The sequence below is a fragment of the Talpa occidentalis genome, unplaced genomic scaffold (assembly GCF_014898055.3).
Source record: "Talpa occidentalis isolate TD23 unplaced genomic scaffold, MPIMG_talOcc4v2.1 talOcc4.6, whole genome shotgun sequence".
Lineage (NCBI taxonomy): Eukaryota > Metazoa > Chordata > Mammalia > Eulipotyphla > Talpidae > Talpa > Talpa occidentalis.
The window spans coordinates 39,886,199-39,912,033 of NW_023604972.1; the positions used below are offsets into that span (position 1 = coordinate 39,886,199).

The 25,835-nt window shown below is 34.5% G+C and overlaps 1 protein-coding gene across 2 annotated transcripts; it reads right to left on the minus strand.

The window, feature by feature from the left end:
- Nucleotides 1-5,632: 5,632 nt before the first annotated feature.
- On the minus strand, nt 5,633-24,006 carry LOC119260660 (UDP-glucuronosyltransferase 2B31-like). 2 transcript variants are annotated; one of them, XM_037529658.1, is made up of 6 exons: nt 23,283-24,006; nt 22,244-22,392; nt 16,899-17,030; nt 14,376-14,463; nt 11,114-11,333; nt 5,633-5,909 (listed from the first exon to the last, which is right to left on the minus strand). In XM_037529658.1, exons 1-6 carry the CDS (start codon nt 24,004-24,006, stop codon nt 5,633-5,635), a joined length of 1,590 nt encoding a protein of 529 aa, XP_037385555.1. The 2 variants fall into 2 exon arrangements, with proteins under 2 accessions (XP_037385555.1, XP_037385556.1); XM_037529659.1 differs by having other exon boundaries at nt 22,244-22,388; nt 23,279-24,006.
- Nucleotides 24,007-25,835: the final 1,829 nt, after the last annotated feature.

The following is a 25,835-nucleotide window of genomic DNA, read 5'->3' on the forward strand; positions in this document are numbered from 1 at the left end:
TCAAGATGTTAAATATATAAAAAATGAATCTTAAAATATACAGAAAACAAGCACATTATAATCTCTTTGACATTGACTTTAGTGATGTCTTTATGGATCTGTCTCCCACAACAAAGGAAAAAAAAAGAATATTAACAAATGGAAAAAAGCAAAAAATATCATCATTAAAATGAAATTTGTAAATTTGTAAATATATCTGACAAGGAACTAGCATCCAACATTTAAGAATAACTCAACACACACAAAAAAGCACACAGCCTGATTATAAAATGGGCAGCAAATTCAAAGAGCATCTTATAAAAGAAGATAAGTGATAGCCAACAGACTCACAAAAACATGTTCTTCATCTATTATCATTTGGGAAATTCAAAACAAAGCTTCAATGACATGTCACCGCACCTGAATTAGAACAGCTTTTTTTAAAAAAAAAATTCTGGGAAGTATAAGTATCAGTGAAAATTTGGAGAAAAGAAACTTGTGCTTATTGCAGACAGGAATGAAAATCAGGGCAGCCATAATAGAAACCGGTATGAAGATTCCTTTAAAAATACTAAAATGGAGCTACCATGTGCTCACGCAATTCCTCTTCCAAGCATTTGTCTGAAGAATACGAAAGGACTACTTGAAAAAGTTATTGCAGCACTATTCAAAGTAACCAATATGGAAAGAAATCACCAAAAATGGAAACAACCTCAGTGCTGAACAGATGATGAACAATGAAGATGTGTGTGTACACACATTGGGATACTACTCAGCTATTTTAAGAAGATAAAACCTGGAGGGAATTATCTATATGAAATGAGTCAGAGAGAGAAAGAAAAATGCCTGAAGGATATTACCCATTTGTGGCATATAATAAAACTAAAAACACATACATTCTCCTGAAGGGAAGAGGTGGAATGAAGCAGGTAGAGGGAATTAACTTATTCATGGAGGGTGGTGACTAGACACATTCAGTGGCCCTCGAGTGATATATGCAGCCGTCAGCATGACAAAAATGTACAACTGAGTCCTATATAGTGTTGTAAAACAGTAGAACATCAATTTAAGAAGTGATAAAGACTGTATATGACAAACCAACTCTGAATATCACACTCAGTGGTGAAAGACTGAGAACTTTTCCTCTAATTTCACAAACAACATAAAGATACCTAGTATTGCCACTTTCACTCAACAACTAAAGGAGCCTTAGCCGGAACAACTGGGAAAGAAAAAGATATCAAGGCATCCATATCAGAAAGTAAGAACTAAAATGGTCTCTATTGACAGATGACATTGTTATATTTAAAACTCTAAATTAATTTCATGAAAAATCATTTGAATTAATTAACAAATGCAATCCTTTCCTAGGATGCATCTTCATTATGCAGAATTATGTGGCATTTATGTATTCACATGAGGCTCTCAGAATGGAAAAAATCCATAATAATGGTTTTGGCAATTGTATTCTATAGAACACCTAATACACAGGCAATGAAAACTCACATTTCAAGTGGGAATCCACAAACAAAAAAGTTCCTAGAGAGCAATGGAAACCATAGATTAAATTAAAAGGCAGCCAAGCCAAGTGGCAGAAATATTTGCTAATGATGTATTTCACAAGGTTTTGGTCAGCAAAATATATATTGAACAACACTATTCAGGAGCAAGAAACAAAAATATGAGTTAATAGTGGACGGAGGAACTCAATAGACATTTTTCCAACAGGTGCATGAAAAGGGGGTCATCATCCCTAATCTCGGAGTAAAGGAAATGAAATTCCAATGATGTTATCCCCTCACACCTGTTAGAATGCCAATCATCAGAAAGGTGAGATAGTAAGTTTGTAAAGATGTGGATAAAGGAAAACTCTTGTGCAATGTGAAGGGAATATAATTTGGTGCAGTCACTATGGAAATCAATATGGACATTTCACTCAAATATGTACAATGAGAATTACAATATATTCAGGAATTCCAACTCTGGAATTATATACAAAGGAATCAAAACCAAGATATCAGAAAGAAGTCTGCAATCCTGTGTTTATTGTAGCATAAGATATGGAAATGGTCTGCTTGTTATATGATAACTTGATGAAAAAATTTGATACACACACCACAGAATATCAATCTGCCTTAGGAGAGGAGAAAAGTATGCCAACTGTGACAGCATAGTAAGAAATTATGGGTATTTTGTTAAGTTAAAAAGCCAGACAGAAAAAATGAATACTGCAGTTATCGATTATTTATTGAACATAAATTTTAAACTCATAGAAAATTATTCCAGGGAGTTGGAGATGTAGTAAGTATGAAAAGGTTGGTATAAGATCACACATTTTCATCTAAATCATTAATAAGTTCTGAAGTTCCAATATAAATGCTGATGAGTATATTTGACAACACTGTACTTTATAATTGAAATTTGTATTGAGTAGAATATGCATTTATTGAATCAACAAATATTTGTAGCTGTCTCCTATGTGGAAGACACTGTGCTCTCTATTGTGGGAAAAGCATGAATGGCACAAGTCTGAGCATGGAAAGGTGTCAATTTAAAAGACCATGTAACAGGTATTCCTGTGTAAATACCAATCCAGATCATATAAATAGTTTAACAAAGGTATGCAATGCAATTATAGACATTCTTTAATCAAATCTCTCTCTGCAAAGGCAAACTAGACAGACATACCCATACAAAATCATGTTTGTGAAGTGATGGATGCATTAATCAACTTCGTGAGGGGTATTGCTTCTCAATATTTATGTAAATTTAATAGTCATGAATAATATTTTAAAAGTCTTGCAATTTTATATTTGCATTTTAATTCACTAGAGCTGAAAAGGTAAAGCCAGGTTGAAGAAAAACAACTTAAGAAAGGACAGAAAATTGAGTGTCTCTTATGTGGAAGAAACCATACTGAACTTTGCAAAAAAAAACACAACAAAACATGAATGGCACCTTTCTAAGCTTAAGGAGGTCTCAATTTGAAGGAGATGGTAACATATATTCCTATGTAAACATCAAGAAAGAGTACAGTTTTACAAAGATAAAACTTTCAATTACAGATGATCATTAATCAGCATTCGTGAATGGGCTATAGTGGATACACACACACACACACACACACACACAAATTCACATTGTGAAGTGATGGATGTGTTAATCAAACATGAGCAAAATCTCTTCACAATGTTTATGTATGTCAAATAATTATGATGAATGCTTTTAAAGTCTTACAATTTGATATGTCCATTATGCCTCAGTAAATTTGAAAAAAGAAAGGCCAGGTTAAAGAGAATTTATACTTTAGGCTTTAGAGCTTATGAAAGGTTCTTTACATAGTTAAATTTTGTAACTAAAATTGGTAGCAGGTTAAGCTACTAATTGAATATGATCTTTGTTATATGTTGCTACCAAAGGGACTGTAGACAAACGGGATGTCCAAAAGGTGGTAAAAGGATTTAGTAAATGATGGTTGTTTTTTAGTTAGAGCTCAAATATAAATATCAGTTTCAAACGTGCTAGATTTTCTGTCCTTCATGTGGAATATCATCCTTTATGCTAACAGATTTCTTTTTCAATGTCACACTATTGTCAATTTTCAGAGAAGGTGTTAGAAAATATTTGGTGTGGAAAAATTATGCAGAATTAATGGTCAATATCATCATGCAGTGTGCATCTTCTCTGTGCTTATCTTGTCACCCATGCTTTCTGCAATGGGTTTTTCCCAAGATTTTGTATAGACTTGGAGTATGGCAAGACAAACCTATTTAGTAGGTCTCTAAGATATCAAACTCTAGAATATAAAATGAGCAGTCATTTAAGTGCTATAGTGACAGAAAACAGAAATAATAGAGAGGGAATTGAATACTAGACCAGCAACTGAACGACATTCAAACACACACACAAACAGATGGGGGAGAATTGCTTCTCAGGACTCTGATGGTTCTCAGTGGGGTAGTTGTTGCTCTTTTAGTCTTGTCTCCTGGGGACCACTGTGGGGCTGAGTAATGCAGTCTTCCCAGGGAGGGCAGATAAAAAACCAAGCACAAAAGGGCATGGAATGAGTTGCAGCTGTTTGTGTGGGAGGATCGGCAGAACTTATGGGCCCATGAGGTGTTGGGTGGGTGATGGTGCTCCTACGACCTCCCTCACGTGAGGGCTTCGAGTACCAAGCACCCCTAATGTCGGGACCAGCCCTATTTAGCTCCCCCTGATATTCTTCCTGCTTAAGTGCAACGGAGTGGTGAAATGATCCCACCGGTCTCTAGGAGGGAGGTGAGGTAGGCGCCATAATAAAGAGGCCTGCTCCCAGCACTTCATGTCTGTGGGGAGACCCTGCTTGTCCACCTTTCATTGACTGGACCCCTCATATGTCTCAGGATTCTCCTGGCTTCTTGTCTTCAAGCTGTTCCTCCCTTACTTCTAGATGTAGTGGGCCGACTTTGTGGGTGGGTAAGGGTGAAGGGTTCTGATGATTTTTTGTCTTCCCTTCTCCCATCTTTCCAAATTCCCTGGAAGGTCTGAGAGAATCACAGGAGCTGCCAAGTCTGTCTTACATGTCTGGGTCCTTCCATTATCTTGCCATTATTACTCCCTGTCAGATGTTTTTATAGGGAATTTGATCCCAGTGTCCTTTCACTGCTTTGTTGATGACGTCCTAAGCCTGAAATCTTTCGGTGATTTCCACACGTCATGCCCACCTGGATATCCCTTTATTAATCCAGTTGTATTCCCTGCACTATTTGGAGGTCCAATAATTCTACTCAATTCTATGCTATTTACCTGAAGATAAGATAAAGCTACACAGGCTAAGGGTGCAGTACTAATAATTTGCCCCACACAACAACATCAAGTTTCCCATGACCTCCTAAACATAGACCCTGCAGTCACATGCTCAGTCGTTTGCTGTGTTTCTTACTGACTGGTTATAAATCAGAGCCTTCCGATATTCCATCCTAAAGATCAATAAATTTGCCAAAATTTCTTTTGGTTTCCATTTGCATGGAATATATTTTTTTTCTGTCTGTTTGCATTCTTTTTATGTATCCTTATATCTGATGACAGTTCTTTAGGTAACATATAGATAGATCATATTTTTTTTTAAATAAATTCAGCCTCGATGTCTTTTGATTTGAGAATTTAGTCAATTTTTATTTTAAGCAAGTATTAGTAGGCAGATACACTTCCATTTTTCATTTGTTTTCTGAGTGTTTTATAATTGTTTCTTTCTTTTTCCCTTTCTCTTTGCTTGTGGTTTTCCTGTTCTTTCATTTGGAACATATTCCTCTACCTCTTCTTAATTCTCCGAGTTGGTTTCTATGCATTAGATGAAATAACCACCTTTTACTGTCTTGTAGGAGAGACCTCATATGGGGTACAACCTTAGCTAAGTTGTCCCTCAAATTTTTGTGATTATCAAAATAGTTCATTTTATTTTTAGTGTTCATAGAAATAGCAAGTTTGTGCTAAGAGATAGCAATGTCTCCAAGGAAAAGAATTTAGCTGGCACCTCAAATCTGTTTGACTGGAAATCACACACTCAAGGAAAAGTTTTTAAAAATGCAGCTAATACTCTTTTTATGGGATAACTGGGCGATGGGTGTTTCTCTAAGCTTCATTTGTTTGCAACCTCGTGTGACAATTAAAAATGTTATTCCCTTTTGTCCTTTCCTGTTTTGACAATGTTCTGGCAACAGAACAGGAAACATTTTGTTGTGATATAAACAGCAGATGCCACACAGGCCAGCAGGAACCCGATCACATCCAACGAGTGGTACTGCACCCAGGTGAGGTCATGGGAGGCTGGCCGCAGGTGCTTGGCTCCCTTATTACGCATGACAAACTCGATCCAGAAGACAGCTCTATCTAGAGGCTTCATTGGCTGATCATGCTGTATCCTTGATAATTTCATGATATTTTCTTTATATCTAGGGAGAAACAAAATTTATACATATCAGAAAGGAGCTATTTTGCCTAAGCATGTCATTTTCTGAACCATTTTTTCAAAGGTCGTACATATAATTCAAAATAAATGTCATAGATTTGGATATGAAGGTAAAATATAAGGTGGGATGTTAAGACTTTTCTATCAGATGAAATGTTATGATTTAAAGTAGGAATTATAAATAATGCTTATGAAACATTTATAGAAGTTAATGTCATCGTGGATGAAATCACTCAATAGTTTCTGTGCTTAACTCATCTCTTGCCTCTCTAGATTTTGCCCCTTCAGATTACGAGACTCCCTCCTCAACATTTCCATTTGACTTCTCATCACGTTAAAATATTTATGGTGTTTGGACTGCAGTATTTTGCATGTTCATACCAAATGATTTCTTTTAATATTTTGTTTCATGTACACTGTGATATAGGAGGGGTGGTTTTCTGGCTGTTCATTGAAATTACCCTAATATCTCACTGTAGCACCTTTGCACATTGCCTAATCTCAAAGCTCAAATATCTAGAAAAAGAACAACAAAAAAAACCCAAAACCAGTAGAAGAAAAGAAATAATAAAAACCAAAGCAGAAATAAATGAAATTGAAACTAAAAAAACAATCCAAAAGATTACTGAAACCAAGAGCTGGTTCTTCAAAAAAATAGGTAAAATAGACAAACCCCTAGCCAGGCTCACAAGGGAAAAAAGGGAGAAAGCACAAATAAACAGGATCATAAATGAAAGAGGAGAAATCACAACGGACACAGCAGAAATCAAAAGAATAATCAGTACTACTATGAAGAGTTATATGGAAACAAGTTCAACAATCTAGAGGAGATGGACAAATTCCTACAACTCTACAATCACCCAAAGCTAGATAAAGAAGAAATAGAACACCTAAACAGACCAATTACAAGCAGCGAAATTGAAATGGTAATCAAAAACCTCCCCAAAAACAAAAGCTTAGGACCTGATGGATTTACAAATAAATTCTACCAAACATTCAGAGATGAATTAGTGCCTATCCTTCACAAACTCTTCCAAAAAATTGAGAAGGAAGGGACAATATCAAACACATTCTGTGAAGCCAACATTACACTAATACCGAAACCGAATAAGGACAACACAAAAAAGGAAAACTACAGGCCAATCTCCCTAATGAACACTGATGCAAAAATCCTCAACAAAATTTTAGCTATCAGAATCCAACAATGTATCCATAAGATAGTTCACCATGACCAAGTAGGATTCATTCCAGGGACAAAAGGATGGTTTAACATCCGAAAATCAATCAACGTTATCCAACACATCAACAAAAAGAAATATGAAAACCATATGATAATATCAATAGATGCTGAGAAAGCTTTTGACAAAGTACAACACCCATTCATGATAAAAGCCCTTGAAATTCTTGGGATACAAGGAACATACCTCAACATCATAAAGGCCATCTATGACAAGCCAACAGCCAGTATCATTCTCAATGGTGAAAAACTGAAATCAATTCCATTAAGATCTGGAACAAGACAAGGATGTCCACTCTCACCACTGCTTTTCAATATAATACTGGAAGTCCTAGCCAGAGCAATAAGACAAGAGAAAGACATCTAAGGAATCCAAATAGGAAAAGAAGAAGTCAAACTATCACTATTTGCAGATGATATGATAACATACATAGAGAACCCCAAAAACTCCACAGAAAAACTAATTCAACTCATCAATCAGTTCAGTAAAGTGGCAGGATACAAAATCAACATGCAAAAGTCAGTAGCCTTCCTATACATAAACAATAAATCTGAAGAAGAAGAAATAAAAAAAAAATCCCTTTTGTTATCGAAACAAAAAAAATCAAATATTTGGGCATAAATCTAACAAAAGAGTTAAAGGACCTATACAAAGAAAACTATAAAACACTGTTAAAAGAAATAGAAGAAGACACAAAGAAATGAATGACATCCCCTACTCATGGATTAGAAGAATAAACATTATTAAAATGGCCATCCTACCAAAAGCAATATACAGATTCAATGCTATTTCAATCAAAATTTCAATGTCATTCTTCAAAGAAATAGAACAATTATTGATGAAATTCATATGGAATCACAAAAAAACCCGAATAGCCAAAGCTCTCCTGAAACAAAAAGAAGGGAATGGAGGCATCACACTCCCAGACTTCAAACTCTACTACAAAGCCATAATCATCAAAACTGCATGGTATTGGAACAAGAACAGACATACAGACCAATGGAATCGAATAGAAAATCCAGAAATAAACCCACAGATTTATGATCAACTAATCTTTGACAAAGGAGCAAAGACTATGCATTGGAGCAATGAAAATTTGTTCAATAAATGGTGCTGGGAAAACTGGGTCGCTACATGCAAAAGAATGAAGCTTGACCACTACTTCACACCATACACAAAAAATCAACTCAAAATGGATTAAAGAACTAGACATAAGACCTGAAACCATAAAATACATAGAAGGAAATATAGGCGAAACACTACGTGATTTGCACATCAAAGACATCTTTACAGACACATCACCCAAAGCAGTGATAGTGAAGGCAAAGATAAACAGCTGGGACTACATCAAATTAAAGAGCTTCTGCACAGCAAAAGAGACAATAACCAAAACATAGAGAAACCCCACCAACTGGGAGAACATTTTTGTACACAACTCTAATGATAAAGGACTGATCACAAAAATCTGCAAAGAGCTGATGAGACTCAACAACAAAGAAAATAATCCCGTCAAAAAATGGGCAGAAGAGCTAAAAAGAAACTTCTCTGAAGAGGAAATGCAAATGGCCAACAGACATATGAAAAAATGTTCAACATCACTTGTCATCAGGGAAATGCAAATCAAAACTACCATGAGATACCATCTTACACCAGTGAGAATGGCACATATTAAAAAAACTAGCAGCAACAAATGCTGGCGAGGGTGTGGAGAAAAAGGACTCTTCTGCACTGTTGGTGGGAGTGCAAACTGGTCCAACCACTATGGAGAGCTGTGTGGAGATTTCTGGACCTACTAAACATAGAGCTTCCATATGATCCAGCAATTCCACTCCTAGGAATTTACCCAAAGGACACAGAAACATCAATTCCAAAGAGCACCTGCACCCCTATATTTATAGCAGCACTATTTATAATAGCTAAGCTTTGGAAACAGCCCAGATTCCCAAAAATAGATGACTGGATCAAGAAGATGTCGTACATATACACCATGGAATAGTACTCAGCATTTAAAAAAGATAAACACATGCAATTTGCAGCAACATGGATGGCGCTGGAAGGGATCATGCTCAGCGAAATAAGCCAGAAAGAATAAGAAAAATACCGGATGGTCTCACTCATAGCAGGAATCTAGAAAATTTAAATAAGGGACCAGGAAAATGAATAATTGTAAGAAAGTGAAAATCAAAATCAACAAAAAACTATGAACTAGAGATACTTTTTGGGGTGTGGGGGGCAGGAGGGGAGGGACTTGGGTCAGAATGGGGGGTTGAAATTGTATGGGGAATATAAAAATAAAATTTATAAAAAAAAATATTTAAAAATGCTGTGTGACAACCTTAGTCTTTTTAGGTTAACCCAAGCACTGGCATGTTTATATTAATAATTGTGTACTACATTTTTATTTCTGTTGGTCTAACCTGTTTTATATTTCCTTTTATATTGTCTCTTGCCTCCTCGAAGTATTTTTCAATTCAATTTTATTCTAGGTAATACATTTTCAAATATTTCAACAAAATAGGGTAATGCTTATAGTAGTAATGAAAACTGAATTGGTGGGTACCATGATAGGCACTACAAAGTCTACCATATTATTCTCCTGTGGGGTATAAAAAATTAAGTATTTATTTTATCATATACAATATCTTTTATGTTTTCAAGGACACATCCAGAGTATGAAAATGAACTCACCAGATTTGAGATTAAGTGTTTATAAATCATACATCTCTTAATATACTTGTAACCTATACTATAATAATAAATATAATGAATAATTCTTTTTGCCCAACAGTAAGAAGACATCTGAATTCATAAATTGTCAAAGTATTGGAACAGATATTTTTTAAAAGAAGATAAATGACTGGCCAATGAGAATTTGAGAGGACACTCAATAATTTGTGTGTAAGGGAGATACAAATCAATACCACAATGCAAGCCCACTTTCCCACTCACTTGGGTGACTAAAATTAAAAAGACGAGTGATAGCAATCAATGATAACAATGTGCAAAACTCTCAAACAAGATGGTGGGAATGTAAAATGATGAACTTCTCTGAACATCAGTTTGGAAATTCCTTACAAAATTACCACATGCTATATCAATTCAACTCCTAATTTATATTCAAAGAAATGAAAACATATCACAGAAAAACATGTATAACAATGTTCATAATGACATAACTTAAACACAAAATGTTCAGGAATGATAAATGTGCAAATAAATGTAGCAAAGCCAAAACATAGAATGGTATGATTATTCAAAAAATCAAGGGTACCATGTAGGTGAAACTAAAAACATCTTATGATAGGAGAAACCAGCTGTAATATACAAATCATTTCAAATGATTCTGATTGTATGAAAAATCCAAATTAGGGCAAAGTATAGGAACAGAAACTAGAATAATGTTTGTGTAAGAAGAGAGGCATGGAAATTAACTTCTAAGTTACATAAGATTTCTTTTAGGTATGTTGTAAATATTCTATACTTGAATTATACTATGGTTTAATAAACTCTGTAATATACTATATTTACTTGAAATTTATATGTAAGCTATTGAATTTTATTATAGATAAATTGTACCTATTTATAAAATCTGTTAAAATAGTAACAAAAATCATATTTTGGTCAAAAGTAGATTTATACTTTGTGAAATTTTAGGTACAGATCTCAAATATAACTTCAAGTTCTTCATTCATATTTTCCTGTGGTTTCTATAAACTTTTACAATTACCTATGTAATTAAGCATTTGCTCTTATAGAAAATTATCGCATAATTATTTACCCATGCACTCAAACAGGATCAAAATGAAACTTTGAAATTAATGCCTGATTGAAAATAAAAACGGATTTGCTAGGTTATATCTTCTTAATAACTGCATAATTATTAAAAAAGAAGAAACATTGTATAATAATAATGTTTGTAAACACTACTAAGAAAAATTCTGATACTCACGAGGGGTCATTAATAACCTTCTTCAGTGCATTGAGCAAATCTGTGCTTGACATTTTTTGTAAGTCCAATGCAACAGCTGCTCCCTTGAACATCATATGAGCAATGTTATCAGGTTGATCTGCAAACAGGGGAATGCCCACCATCGGGATGCCATGGTAGATCGCCTCATAGACTCCATTGGCTCCACCATGGGTAATAAAAGCCTTGGTTTTTGGATGACCTAAATGGGTTAATTTCAAGAAATTAAGTATAATTCTGAAGGAAAAAATGAGAGTCAAACAATTTAAGAGACTGAGTGTGGCATTATTTTCTCCAGAACAGATTATTATTCACATAAAATTCAATAATAACTTTCCTATCTCAAACAATTGTACTTAAGATATCTTCCCTCAGCACCATACCTTCTATGGCCTTTACCCTTTCTTCTTCTCTGCCCTTTTCTAATTTTAAAAACTTTGCTTAGTTTATTAGTGTCTATCCGTTTTGAAAGAACTGCTGTTTGCTATATAAGTTGATATTTGTCATTTGGACTTGCTTTACACTACACACAATTCCTTAGAGATGCTCCCATTTTGCTGCACATCCCCAGCATTTGATCTTTGCTTATGTCTGATTACTATCCCATGGTGTGGATCTACCACTCTGTGATCAATCTTGTATCAGGCCTACATTTAGTAAATAATAAGCAATAAATATTTTAGAGCATATGAGTTTTTGAGTTAATGGTTTCAAGTTCTTTGGAGAAGTGTCCTAGTGTGAAGTGGATTATAGGATATTTCCATATTTGGTTTTAAGATACAATCAGATTGCTTTCCATAATGGCTGCAGCAGTTTACATTTCTACTGAGAGTTCATAGGGCTCCTTTTTCTCCACATCTTTCCACCACTTCTTGTTGGAATTTTTTTTTACCTGTACACTTCTCACAGGTATTAGATGATATCTCATTGTGGTTTTAACCTGCATCTCCTTATTAAAAGTGATAATGAAAGGCTTCCCCTGGTGGCGCAGGCGGTTAAGCACCACACTGTGAAGCTGTCCACTGCCTTTGCAGCACTGGTCCAATCCCAGCCGGCTGGTGAAGGTCCCACTTGGCAAGCAGACCTCTCCTGTCTTGCCAGCAGCTCCCCTCAATAGTGTATTTCGTCAGTCTGCCTGTTCTGTTGCCCGCTCTGTCTCTGGTGAATCCTCTCACCCTCCCGCGCATCTGGCCTGTACCCTGGTCCTTGTATAAATAAATAAATAAATCTTTTTAAAAAAAGTGATAATGAACATTATTTTTATGGATGGTTTATCATTCTGCGTATCTTTCTTGGTGAATTGTTAAGATATGCCACTCACTTATTAATTAAGGAGTTTGTTTTCTATTGTGAATCAATATATGAGTTTATCTTGGAAATGAACTCACTGTAGGTTATATAACGTGTAAATATTTTCTCTCACTCAGCATGTCTTTTTAATTTCTTTATCTTCTATTTCACTGTGTAAAAGCATTTTAATTTGGCATAACACCAATTACTTATTTTTGCTTTTTCCCTTGCTCTAGGGATTTATCCTTCATAAACAACTTTATCATTGATGTTATGTAGCATATCATCAATGTTTTCTGCTATATACTTAATAGCCTCAGGTCTTATATCTAATTTTTAATCCAATACTGCAATTAATTAAATAATGAGCTATCACTACTCTAGTTAAAAAAAACTGTATGGTATTAGCATAACAAAGGACAAATACATTAATGGACCAGAATCAGAAGTGCAGGATTCAATTTGCGTACATAGCAATATGTAATTTATGACACAGCATACAAAACAGGAAAAAGATCTCTTTAATAAATGGTTCTGGGAAAATTGAGGCACTTGTGGACCAAAACTAAATTAAAAATGGATTAAAGATCCAGCAATAAGATCTTAAATTAAATGAATTAAAGATCCAGCAATAACATCTTCAGCAATAAAGTACATAGCTGAAAACACTGGTGATGTGTTCCATGACATGGATAATAAAGACATTTTTGGAGACTTGACCCCTGTAGCAATAATATAAAAGGAAAAGTAAAAAATTAGGATTATCTTAATTCAGAAAGCTTTCTGTTGTGAAAGAAAATGAAAGTATGTTAACAGGATGTTACTGGGTGAAAATACACACCACATGACTTGCAGGAGGTTAAATTCCAAAATATATTTTAAAAAATCCAACAATTAAAACAAATAGCCCAAATAATAAATGGGCAGCAGATCTGAACAAATAATTCATGAAGAAAAATAGCCAAAAGGATTAAGCATAGATGAGAAGAATATTCATTATCATATTCATTATCTAAACTTTTAATAAGGGAGGTACAGTTTAAACCACAAGGAGAGAGCATCTGACACTTGTGAGGATAGTACTCATAAAAAGATCTCCAACAACAAGTGGTGGAGAAGATGGGGAGGAAAATGAGCTCTACTTATTAGTAGGAATAATCTGTGCAGACACAATGGAAAGCAGTCTGGATTTAACTTAAAAAAACAAAAAATGGAAATTCTCCATGATTCAGAAAACCCACATAAAGGTATCTATGTAAAGAATATAAAACCATTAACTCAAAAAAGCATATTGTCTACAATGGTGACTGCAGCAATATTTATAATAGCTAGGACATAGGGGTAAACTAAACACCCAGTGATTAAAGATTGGATCAGGAAGAAGTGGTATAGTCCCATTACAGAATACTATTCAGCCAGAAGAAAAGAAGAAGTACTGGAATACAGAAAAATGGAAAGAGTTCAAGGGAATTATATATAGCAAAGCAAGTCATAATGACAAAGACAATAACTGGAGATTTAGATAGCACACAATTTGAGAAAGTAAAATAGTATAAAATCTTGCTGGTTTTAATAAAACAAGTGATGTTTTCTACTATTAACAGACTATTAACAGGGAGGTAGAGGGAGAAAAATTCAAGTAGGTATACGGGACAGTGGTGAGGGAAAGCAAAGAAATATTATGGCAAAGAAATATCTCCCAGATAAGTAATTACACATGAAATAAGGACACTTTGATTGTAGTCATAAGGAATGTGGGTATTATATTGAATTGACAATTTTTATATATTATCTTCCTCCCATATGACTGAAAAATAAATACGAAGAGCTAAATCTTACTGATATTTTCAAAAATAAATGTTCAATAAATGTTTCCTTCTGAACTATTATCAGAATTGCTGAACTTACTCAAATTTCACTGTTTTTTTTGTTTTTTTTTTTTCCAGACTCTTACCAAGAAGGTCATTTTGGGGGAGCCATTTATATAGCCGAGTGTTTGCCCCCAACGTATCTGGCTTCTTACCATCAAATCTCCATAGAACCTGTTAGGGTAAAGAATATATCTTACTCCAATAGTAAAGATTAAAAGTTACAATATGGGGCCTCCTCGGTGGCGCAGCGGTTGAGTGCTGGGTTGTGAAGCTGCCCGCAGCCTCTGCAGCACCAGTTCAATCCCCAGCTGCCAGGCGAGAGTCCCACATGGCGCGACAGACCTCTCCTGCCGTCCACTGCTGCCCTCAGCAGTGTACTTCGTCAGTCTGCCTGCTCTGCTCTCCGCTCTGGCTCTTGTGAATTCTCTCACCCTCCCACGCTTCTGATGTACCCAGGGCTTGTATAAATAAATAAATAAAATCTTTAAAAAAAAGAAATAAAAGTTATAATATGTTTGAATTCTAAACATTCAGAGATCATCAAGTCTAACACTGCTCATTCACAAATATGCATTAGATGTTAAAACTGAGAAATGTTAAAACACTGATAGTTATACATACATTTATTTTATGTTCAAGAAAGTATGAATCCAATCATGGCCCTTCACAAATAGGGAAACAACAAATGGGATTATTTTTTATTTTTTAAATTATTTTTATTTGTTTACATTGTTCATTTTTTAACAATATTTGCCTCCCCCCGCCAGGTGTGGTCCTCATAGAAAATCCTTCATCAATGCACCTGTGCACCATCACCTCAGTCCCCTGTGCTCCTCCCTCTGATCACTTTCCCTCCTCCTCCTGGCAGGATGTCTCATTGATAATTGTCTGTTTTTGTTTTGTGGTGTTAAAAAAAGGGATTATTAATTATTGTAAAAATTAAGACATTTTAGACATATCATATATAGTTTAGATTGTCTTAGAAATCAGTAAGATCTTTGCATTTACTTTCTGATTTATTATAATTACTCTCAAAATTCCAATGTAGCATTAACCTATTTCCTTCTAAGTGTCGAAGAGGGAATTTATTTCTTTTAACATGTTCCCTAGGCTACATTAATAAAGATTTGCATCATTTAGTTTACAAAAAGGGTAGCAAAATAATTCAGTAACTAAGAGAAATAATAATGGTGCTTACAGATAACTTACTAATGATGTAAATAATCTCTGATTAGTAAGTAGATTCAGAAACTTTTTAGATCACTGGCTGTTAAGCACTGCATGAAGCCAGGACATTATTAGTGTTTTAACTCTGGAAATTCATTTAGTGTAGGAAAGGAAGGCCTATTTTCATTATGTAAAATAAAGGTATTTTATTATATAAAATCAAAATATAGTTATTGAAAAAAATCCAAATTGTGATGATGCCAATTTTTTTAAGTGACTATTAACATATTAGCAATGCATTATCAAACCTAGCCCTAGATTAATCTGAGACCTTAGCCATCACTTCTCTGAAGAACTGGGTAACAGCACACTGAATGGTCTAATTTCAAATATAGGGGAAACAAGGTTTGACTTTGCCCACAAACCTCCACTGCATAATTACCTCTCCTGCTTTATCAATTTCTGCTTAACATATTGAAATTTAACTCCTTGCTGGTAACATTTGCATTGTTTACTTGCCTTCAGAAGTCCCATAAGAAATAGCAGATGACATATGACCTGGCAATCCCTCTCCTAGAGATCTACCTGAAGGACACAAAAACATTGATTCAAAAGACCACCTGTACCCTTAGGTTTATTGCAGCACTATTTACAAAAGGTAAAACCTGGAAACAACCCAAATGCCCAAAAACAGATGACTGGATCAAGAAGATGTGTCATATACGCACAATGGAATATTATTCGGCAATCAAAAAAGATACACTCATGCCATTCGTAGCAATGTGGATGGAACTAGAAGGAATTATACTCAGTGAAATAAAGCAGATGGAAAAAGAAAAATATCAGATGGTTTCACTTATAGCAGGAATATAGGGGAACCAAATAAGACATCAATGTAAGAAAATAATAGCAGTACAAAACACAACAAAGCGAAAACAGACAGTTATAAATCAGAGACATACTGCAGGGGAGGAAGAGGGAGAGGGATCAGAGGGAGGGAGGGAGGAGCATAGGGGACTGAGGTGATGGTGCATGGGTGCACTGGTGAAGGAAACTCTATGGGGACTACACCTGAGGGGTGGGGGGATGCAAATATTGTTTAAAATAAAATTCTGTAAAAAAAAAAGAAACAGTAGATGACAACGCATTATATGGCTATTTCTGTACCTGGCCACAACACCTTTATAATGTAAACTTGCAGTTACCTTTTAAATATATTTTATTCTGATCACAATATTAATGCCAAGTTATTGTCACTCAAAAATAAACCCTACTAACATTTTAGCACCGGCCATGTATATTTTGTTTGAAGTGATGTCCAAGAAAAAAAAAAAGAAACTACATGATTGTTTACTTATCCTGCAAGAAATATTTGTAATCAATCCCTTTACAAAATGCACATCTATGGTGGTTGTTCACATGAAAAGACTTTATCTAACCTTTTGTGGAATCTGGGCCAGGGCTGATGCAATCACATTGGCTCTCTCTTCCGGCACGTTACTGATCATCGAGCCCAGAGAAAACACGACAATACCACTTTCTCCAGAGCTCTGTGCAAACTCTTCCATTTCCTGTGAAGAAGGAATTTGCTCATCATGAAGGAGCAACATCATAGCAAACACTATTAAATTATTGCCTAAGTAACTACAGAGCTCAATTATTACCAGGAATTATTATAACACCTGTTAAACATGATGCACCTTTCAAAAACTGTGGTAAAATTAATATAATGTAATTTTTACCATTCTAATCATTCCTAAGTCTATACATTAGTGGTAAGTAAATTCTCTTTGTGTTGTGACCAATTTTCAGACAGTTTCATGTTGCAAAACTGAATTTCTATAACCATTAAACTTTAATCCATATCCCTTTTCACTACTGTGTTACCAACCATCATTCTACTGCCAGTTTCTACTAATTTGGCTATTTTAGATAACCCCTTTTAAATGGAACCATGCAGCATTTGTCCTTTTGTGCCTGGCCCATTTCAGTTAGCAATGTCCTCAGTGTCATTAATTTCCCTATTTTAATTTATTTAGATATAAATCTATAAGTAGAATTGCTGGAATAGAGGCTAATCATATTTTAAATTTTATGAGAAGGTCTATCCTGATTTTATCGTATAGTTAGAAATGAAACTGAACCTACGCAATGTAGTGAAGAGGAGGTGCTCTTAAACCAGGTATTGCAAACTTCATGTAACTGTTTTAATTACTCAGAAATTCTTAGGAGGAGACCACTCAGGAAGATCTTACTCATTTTTAACTCTGTATTTATATATCTAGTAAATCAACTGTATTTATTCCACACAATTTTGTTATCTGGAGAATTAGTTTAGGTCAGTCATTAGTATTTTATTTTCCTGAGTAACAGCAATAAGAAAAGGTAGTCATGTGTATGAGTTTCTGTCTTTGTCTTTATACTTTTAATCCTTACTTTAAACTGTCAGATATTTCTAAGCTTTTTCCCTAATTTTGCATTTGATGTCAGCTAATGATTAAGTATTGCTAATATTCAAGAGTCTGCCATAGAGCTTTTCAATCCTTGAAATAGTCCTGAGTCCCATTGATAACACATAGTTATATGTGTATTCTCATCTTCAGACTGATCATATTTCTGGGCCTTTTTAAATGTAGCATCTTTACTCTGAATTCATATTGTACAATTGATGTTCCATTAATATCTGCTATGTGTAACTAGCCCTGAGGGCTACTCATTACCTTACTGAGTGACAGGGAGCATATTAATTACAGTGGCAGAAGTACACCAGGACTTCATTCAACAGAGAATTGGTCACCCTTTTTTGAGGGTGAATGTCCACTGTAAAATCATTATAATGTCCTGATTTCCTGAAGTTGTTTAAGACTAATTCTGACTGTAGTCTTAATCTTTGCCAATTAAAAATAAGTTTAATTGCTTTCATTACTGGAGCAATTTCTTATTGTTCAATGTAATATAAAAAATAGTGAAATGTAAAGGGGTCAGGAACTTCCTAGATCTCCTTAAAATGCATACTTGTATCTTTTTTGAAGTTGTTGTACCTTCTGTCTTAAATATCACTGTTTATTCTTTTATTTGTTCAAAATAATGGGAAACTTTCCAAAATAAAATATGCCCTCCAATTCAATCATTGCCACAAAGCATCTTTTTGAACTTGTGTCTTACAGATTAAAGAGCAAAGGATAAAAATTTTCCAGATTTTGTCAATGCAGACGATATATTGTCCACTGAATTCTTCAAAATGTAATTCTGCTAGAAAATTAATTTAGTTTACTACAAAGGTCACTGAAGTTTCCGAGGAGTCACATGGTGCATCTAGGTAATATGTTGCATTCTAGTACCTGTAGCAACATTTAAATTCATCTGTGTATGATGATGTTTCTTTAGCTCACTAGCCATTGCTTTTATAATCCAAGTTGTAGTAGATGTCTTTTAAGTGTAGAGTAATCCCAGTTCTATATCCACATTAGTCACCAAATTTGACTCTTGAGTCTCATTATCTGACATCTTTGTAAAAAAAAAAAAACAAACAAAAAAACAAACCTTAGGCACACAGTGTTAATATTTGATAATAAAAAATGAAAAAAAAAAAAGAAAATCATTACCCATTCTCTTTCTAGCAAATAATCTCTTAGCAAGTAAAACTCCCAGATCCCAGAGGATAAACCTTTAAATAGACAAAGCAAATTTTAACAGCACTGCTTGTTCTTCTCAATTCATGGACAACATCAAAAAGATACCTAAAATGGACACCGGCCCAGGCCCCTGAATGTTTCCTTTGTAAATTGTATAAATTCCTTATTGAAAAGCTGAAAGTTTGGACACTTTTCCAGGAGGCTTAGAGGCTGTTCATGGAATTAAAGCCTGAGGCTTGATTCTTTATAAAGAGCCCACTTATTATTTACTTGTATCATTTTATTTAAGCTAATATATTTATGATGAAAACTCTCTACCTGGGTATAGAAGGAATAAACTTTGGCACACTGACGACTGTTTATGAGAAATTCACATTAACGTAATTCTCAATTGTGAAAAGCTGAGAATTATGACTCTAAGATTTGGGCTAAGGATATCCATTATTCCACTTTTCTTCAACATAGTCCATGAACCCCTAGTCAGAGAATTTAGGAAAGAAAAATATATCCCACACAGGAAAGGAAAGGAGAAGGGAGGGCTCAGGGAAAGGAGAGGATATTTTTTCCCAATATTTCCTAATTCCAGATAGAAAATAATACATATGGAAGACAGACTCCACTAACTTACTGTTAAAATAATAAAATCAGTGAAGTTCAAGGGTACAAAATTAATTTACAAAAATATGTTTTATATTATACATTAACAAAAATATTAGGTATAATATAAACATTGCTCTTAGTCTTGCAATGATTTTTGATTAAGACATCAAAAATACAGAAAACTTTTATACAGTGAGAGATTAACAACAAAATTAAATGGCCACTTAATATAAAAAATAACTGCAAATTTAAGTGTTAATAACCACTCTATAAAGAATTCACATCTCATTGGTATAACAATCAATAGGAAAAAAAAAAACTGAACAAGGAACTGAACAGATATTTTGCAAAGAAGGCAAACAAATAACCTATAAAGGGGTCCAGATCACTAGCTAATTATCACTTAATGCAAATCAAAATCACAATAATATAACACCTAATACTTGTTGGACTATAAAAAGAAAAGATCAAGAGGTTTGGAGAAGGTGTGGAACAAAGGATTACTTTCTGCTTGCTGATGGGAACATAATTTTGCACAGTCATATGGCAAACAGTATGATGGCTTTTAAGAGTAAATAAAACTATCAGTTAATGCAACAATACCACTTCTGGGTATATATATGAGGGCTATAAAAAATTGTGCCCAATGTTTATTGCAACATTATGTATAATAACCAAGATATGGAAACATTCTGTCTGCCAAAAAATGAATGGATGGAGACTGATGTATTTATACAGTGGAATATTATCGAGCCATGAGAAAGAAGAAAATTGTGCTGATGATGGCAACATGAATGGAATTTGTGGACATTATGTTAAGTGAAATAAGACAGCTAGAAATATAAATACAGCATATTATCATTCACATGTAGAATTTAAAAATAGATAAAACTCAAAGAAAGAAAGTAGAAATGTGGGTGCTGGGAGCCAGGGATGGAGGACATAGGGAAAGATTGCTTTAAGATTACAACCTTTTATGTAAACATGAATAAGATAGGACAATATCATCTGTAAATTGCTATTAGAGTAGCTAGAATTATATTTCATATTTGAATTTTTTTTAAAGATTTATTTATTTATATATATATTTATTTATTTATACAAGCACTGGGTATAGTCAGAAGCGCAGGAGGGTGAGAGAATTCACCAGAGCCAGAGCGGGGAACAGAACATGCAGATTGATGATATACACTGCTAAGGGGAGCAGCGGGCACTGCAGGAGAGGTCTGTCGCGCCATGTGGGACTCTCGCCGGGGATCAAACTGGTGCTGCAGAGGCTGTGGGCAGCTTCGCAACCCAGTGCTCAACCGCTGTGCCACCAGGGGAGGCCCTCATATTTGAAATTTGGTGAGAGTAGAATTTGTATCTTTAACGAGAACCAACCATCATTATGTGTTATAGTGTTTGTGCCAACTAAATAAGGGAATTTCTTCACAATGTATATGTATATGAATTCATCATGATACATATTTTAGATATCTTGCAACTTTATATGTCAATCATAAATCAATAATGTCGAAGAAGTAGGATAAGACTGAATAGAACTTTTGCCTCATACTCTAGACTTTGTGAGGTTTACCCAATGTAGTTAAATTTTGCAATCAAAATGATACAGCTAAATCTTGAATATAATAGTCTTATTTCCTGACAATTTGAAGGTAGGCAAACAGGATGTCTTTAAGATGGTAAAATAATTCAGTAAAGGGCACTTGTTTTTTTCTTTTAAGTAATTTTTTAAAAAATATTTTAAAATATTTATTTTTAAAATATTTAAAAATATTTAAAATATTGTGAGCTGTGGTACAGGTCAGAGGCGCGGGAGGGTGACAGCATTCACCAGAGACAGAGAGGGGAGCAGAACAGGCAGACTGACTGAAAATACTGCTGAGGGGAGCAGTGGGCGAGACAGGAGAGGTCTACCTTGCCATATGGTTATCTCCCTGGCTGGCCAGGAATTGAACCAGCACTGCAGAGTCTGTGGACAGCTCCACAGTGCTGTGCTCAACCCGCTGCGCCACTGGGGAGGCCCAAGGTACTTGTTTTTAATTGTTTTTATGCATATCATATCAAGTTAAAATGCTTCTCTTTACAAGAAATATCCTCTCTGCTAACAGATTTCTTTTCAAATTTATACTATGGTATGTTTTCAGGTGCAAGTAGCAGAAGTAGTTTGGCATTTATTAGATACATAGCATTTATGGTCTTTAGTTTAGTAGGGTACATTTTCTCTGTGCTCATTTGTCAGTCTGCTCTGATGTGGGGAACCATGATCTGCAATGGTACTTAACCAAGGTTTTGTAAAAACGGGGTGTGTGGTCACAAACACCTGTTCAAATGGTCTAAGTAAGCCTCTTCATGTTCTGAGTTGTCAAATTATGAATAATCTGAAATGAGGAGTTGTTTATGCTAGAGTGAGAGCAATGCAAATCTTGGATTTGGCTAAAATTATTGTGGGCATGAAAATTCTTAGTGGTGGGGAATGCTTTCCTTTTAAGCTAGAATATTGTTGAAGAGTCTCAATGCACATGAAACAAACAGGAATAGGTTACCGTAGGCAGGGGTTTGGCAGCTTTGCAATGGAGTCCTCCAACAAACTCAAAATTTGGTAAGAATGGTTGAGGATACCCAAAATCCCAATAGTTTCGAATGAGCCATATATCAGCTTTCCCCATCAACTCAAATAATGTAGTAGGTCTTCCTGAAGGAAAAAAGCAATGATGGTAAATGAAATGAGAATATTCTGAATATCTAAATGTCAATATATCAGGAAATTTTTGAAAGGAGTTTGTAATCATTACAAATTCAATTACAGGTATGAGTTTACAATACTGCACATAGCTCAATTTTCATGTAAGTAGACTGAGGAAAAATGAGAGAAAATAATCTCTTCCATTTTCCATAGCTGCTGTGTGAGAAATATGTAACTTCTCCTACTGTCTTGATAAGTGTAGTTAATAAAAGCTCTAATGCCTTTCCAAATGATGAACAAGAGTTCCAAATGCTGAACATATGTGGGATGAAAAGGTACAGTGTAGAGGGTATTTTGGCAGTGAAACTATTTTTATTTTAAATAAAGTTGAATACATATTATAATTTGTCAAAACCCATACAATGCACAACACCATTACACTGGAGTGTGAAGTTGGTAAGAGTGTGGTATGTAGGGTCATCAATTGTAACAAATTAACCACTTTTCTTGAACTGCTGTTGAGCACTCTCTGCAGAATATGTGCAGAGTTATTTACGACATCTGCAATCAATATTCTGAGAACTAGAAAATTGTGTATAAAATAAAATGTTACAAGCACAATAAGCAAAAATGGATATGATATTGCAAGAGATACAGTGTTTAATTTGAGTTTCCTTAATCTCTAAGGTGTTTCACAATAGTCATGGATCACAGGGTTCAAAAATACCCTGCAATTTCAATCTTTCCTGCAATAGTTGTGAGATTGAATGATCATTCTTATTATTATTCATCACTGCACTTCTTCAAGACAAATTTCTCTGACCATATAGTTATGAAAATTATCACAAAGGTCCTAGTATAGGTAAGACATAGCTCTACAAATTTAAAACTTAACTTACCTAGTACTTCACTATAAAGCTCATTCCATGGCTTCTCATTTATTGCTTGGAACCAAAAGTCAAAGTAGAGCACATATATCATATTTTTCACCCTCTCCATGAATGTCATTTTATCACTTAATTCTGACAAAACAACAGGTACATAGGATGGTGGCAGTGGAAGTTTTCCAATATGCTTTTCAAATTGACTTCCAGGTGTGAAACGGAGACTGTACACAAATGGTACTTTAAGCAGCTCTGCGAGCAGCTCACCACAGGGTTCTATGGCATCTGCGAGAACCATGTCAAATCTTGATTCTTGGAGTTTTTTTATAAGGTTTTCATTCTTGACTACATCTTTACAGAGCTTTTGAACAGCATCAAAAAACTTCCAAAGCATATCTTGCGATTTTGAAAAATGTGTCCAAAAGGAGTCTTTAGGCAACTCATATGATAAAGTGTTCACTACTTGCTTGAACACACCTGAAAACTCAGATTTAGAGAGAGATGTAGGGTAAATCTCAAATTTAATGGCAGATGGTTTGTTGGGATCAATAAGAATGTAAATTGAAGGTGTCAGAACAACCACTTCGTGACCTCTCTCAACAAGTTCATCCAGGATTGTTTTCATATTCATCCAAGGACTGTATTCTGTAGGCCATACCAGCACCTTTCCACAACTCCCAGAGCTAAAGTAAAAACCCAGCTGGAGCAGCAGAAAAGCTGAAGTCCATTTCACAGACATCCTGGTAAAATGTGGTGCTTCTTTGAAAAAATGGCTTTCCCTTCTCATTTCTCAGGGTTATATCCTGGAGAAATAAGACACAAAGTTAAACTATAACTGCCACCTCTCAAAGTCAATAGATTGTTTTGACAATCAGAACTCTGTGTGGTGTGTGGAGAAAGCAAAGGTAGATGAACTTGCTTGTATACAGACAACATGAACTTGATTGATCTCAGGGTCTGTTTGAAGATTATAAATGTTATTGCCAGTTAAGAGTTAATAATCTTACAAATGTAAGTCACTTATCTTACATGATATATTCTAGAAGAGTGTCAGGAAGAGTGGACAATGAGAGATGACCATGTTTACCACCTGCTGACAGATAAATTAAAGAGAAAACTCTTCTGCTGCTGAGTCCTAATGACTTGGAATCCTTGTTTAAGAGATTGCTTTGTTTGGTTTTATAAATGCTTTCTTAACATTTAATTCACATTCTATTCACTTGCTGAATTCAAAATGTAGAATTCAGTTTTTTATAGTATTTTCATTGAATTTTGCAGCTTCTATGATGTTAAATTCAGAAAATTTTATCATCCCGAAAAGGAGCCTTTACATATTGACTGGATAATCCAAAACTCTGTCTTTTTCTGATCTAGCCAAGAAAAAAATCTTGTTTTGTATCTACAAATTTGTGTAAACAATTTCTGTAAGTGGAATCATGTAATCTATCTTCTTTTGGCTTGTGAACATTTGTGTAGATCATATACAGTTTTGCAATCCAATGTTACTGCAAATAAATAAATAAACAAGCAGATAAATAAATAGATGTCATTGACTTTCAGATGGGTATTATATTTTATTCAGTAATTCTAAAGATAGTTGCATTCACACTGGCATTTAGCCATCAATAAATATTTACAAACAGCAGATGCAATGTAGGGTAGTATTATTACAAGTGAAATAATTATTAAAAATGAAATAATGAATTATAAATTAAAAAATTATAATCTTTCATTTAAATTAGCTTATTAGTCTTTGTTATTAAGCTGTAATACTTCTTTATATATCTTAGATACAAGTCCTTTAATATTTTCTGTCTGTGGGTTTTGTTCACTTTCTTGACCTTTTAAGTTCCCCAAATTTTTAATTTATTGAACTCCAACTTATCTATCATAGAATAACTATCTCATTGTGTGTGAAATGAATACTTCCTAATTTCCTGTATTCTTAAATTTTTTAAAAATAAAAAATGAAAATTTAAAAAAATGATATATTTCTAACTAAAATATATTTGATCTCTGATGGTAATATTATGCTAATTTTCATAATTAAATTATAAAATATGAAAATATTTTATCAGTAACAAAACAACCTGTGTATAACTACTATGCAGTTAAAAATTGTGATACTGATGAAAGGTCATTAATGAATTTTTTTACTGCAGTAAGTAAGTCTGTACTTAATATTGTTTCAAAGTCCAATCTGAAGCTGTTCCCATTTGCCATCATATGAGCAATATTATCAGGTTGATCCCCAACAGGCTAATGCCCACCACTGGGATGCCATGTTAGATAGCCTCAAAGGTGCCATTGATTCCACCAGAATATTAACTACAAGTCTGAGAGATAAAAAATGAGATTATGGAAATGCACAAAACTGAAAGAGGCATTGTGTTGTGGATAACAGATTACACATAAAATTCATTGAAGTCTCTCAGATCTCATAGCAAGAAGCATTTTTGTCTTCTAGAGATGTAAATTAATATTGTTATGTGATTCATAGGTTGAAAATAGAAACAGGGCCTCCCCTGATGATGCAGGCAGTTGAGCGCTGCACTGTGAAGCTGTCCG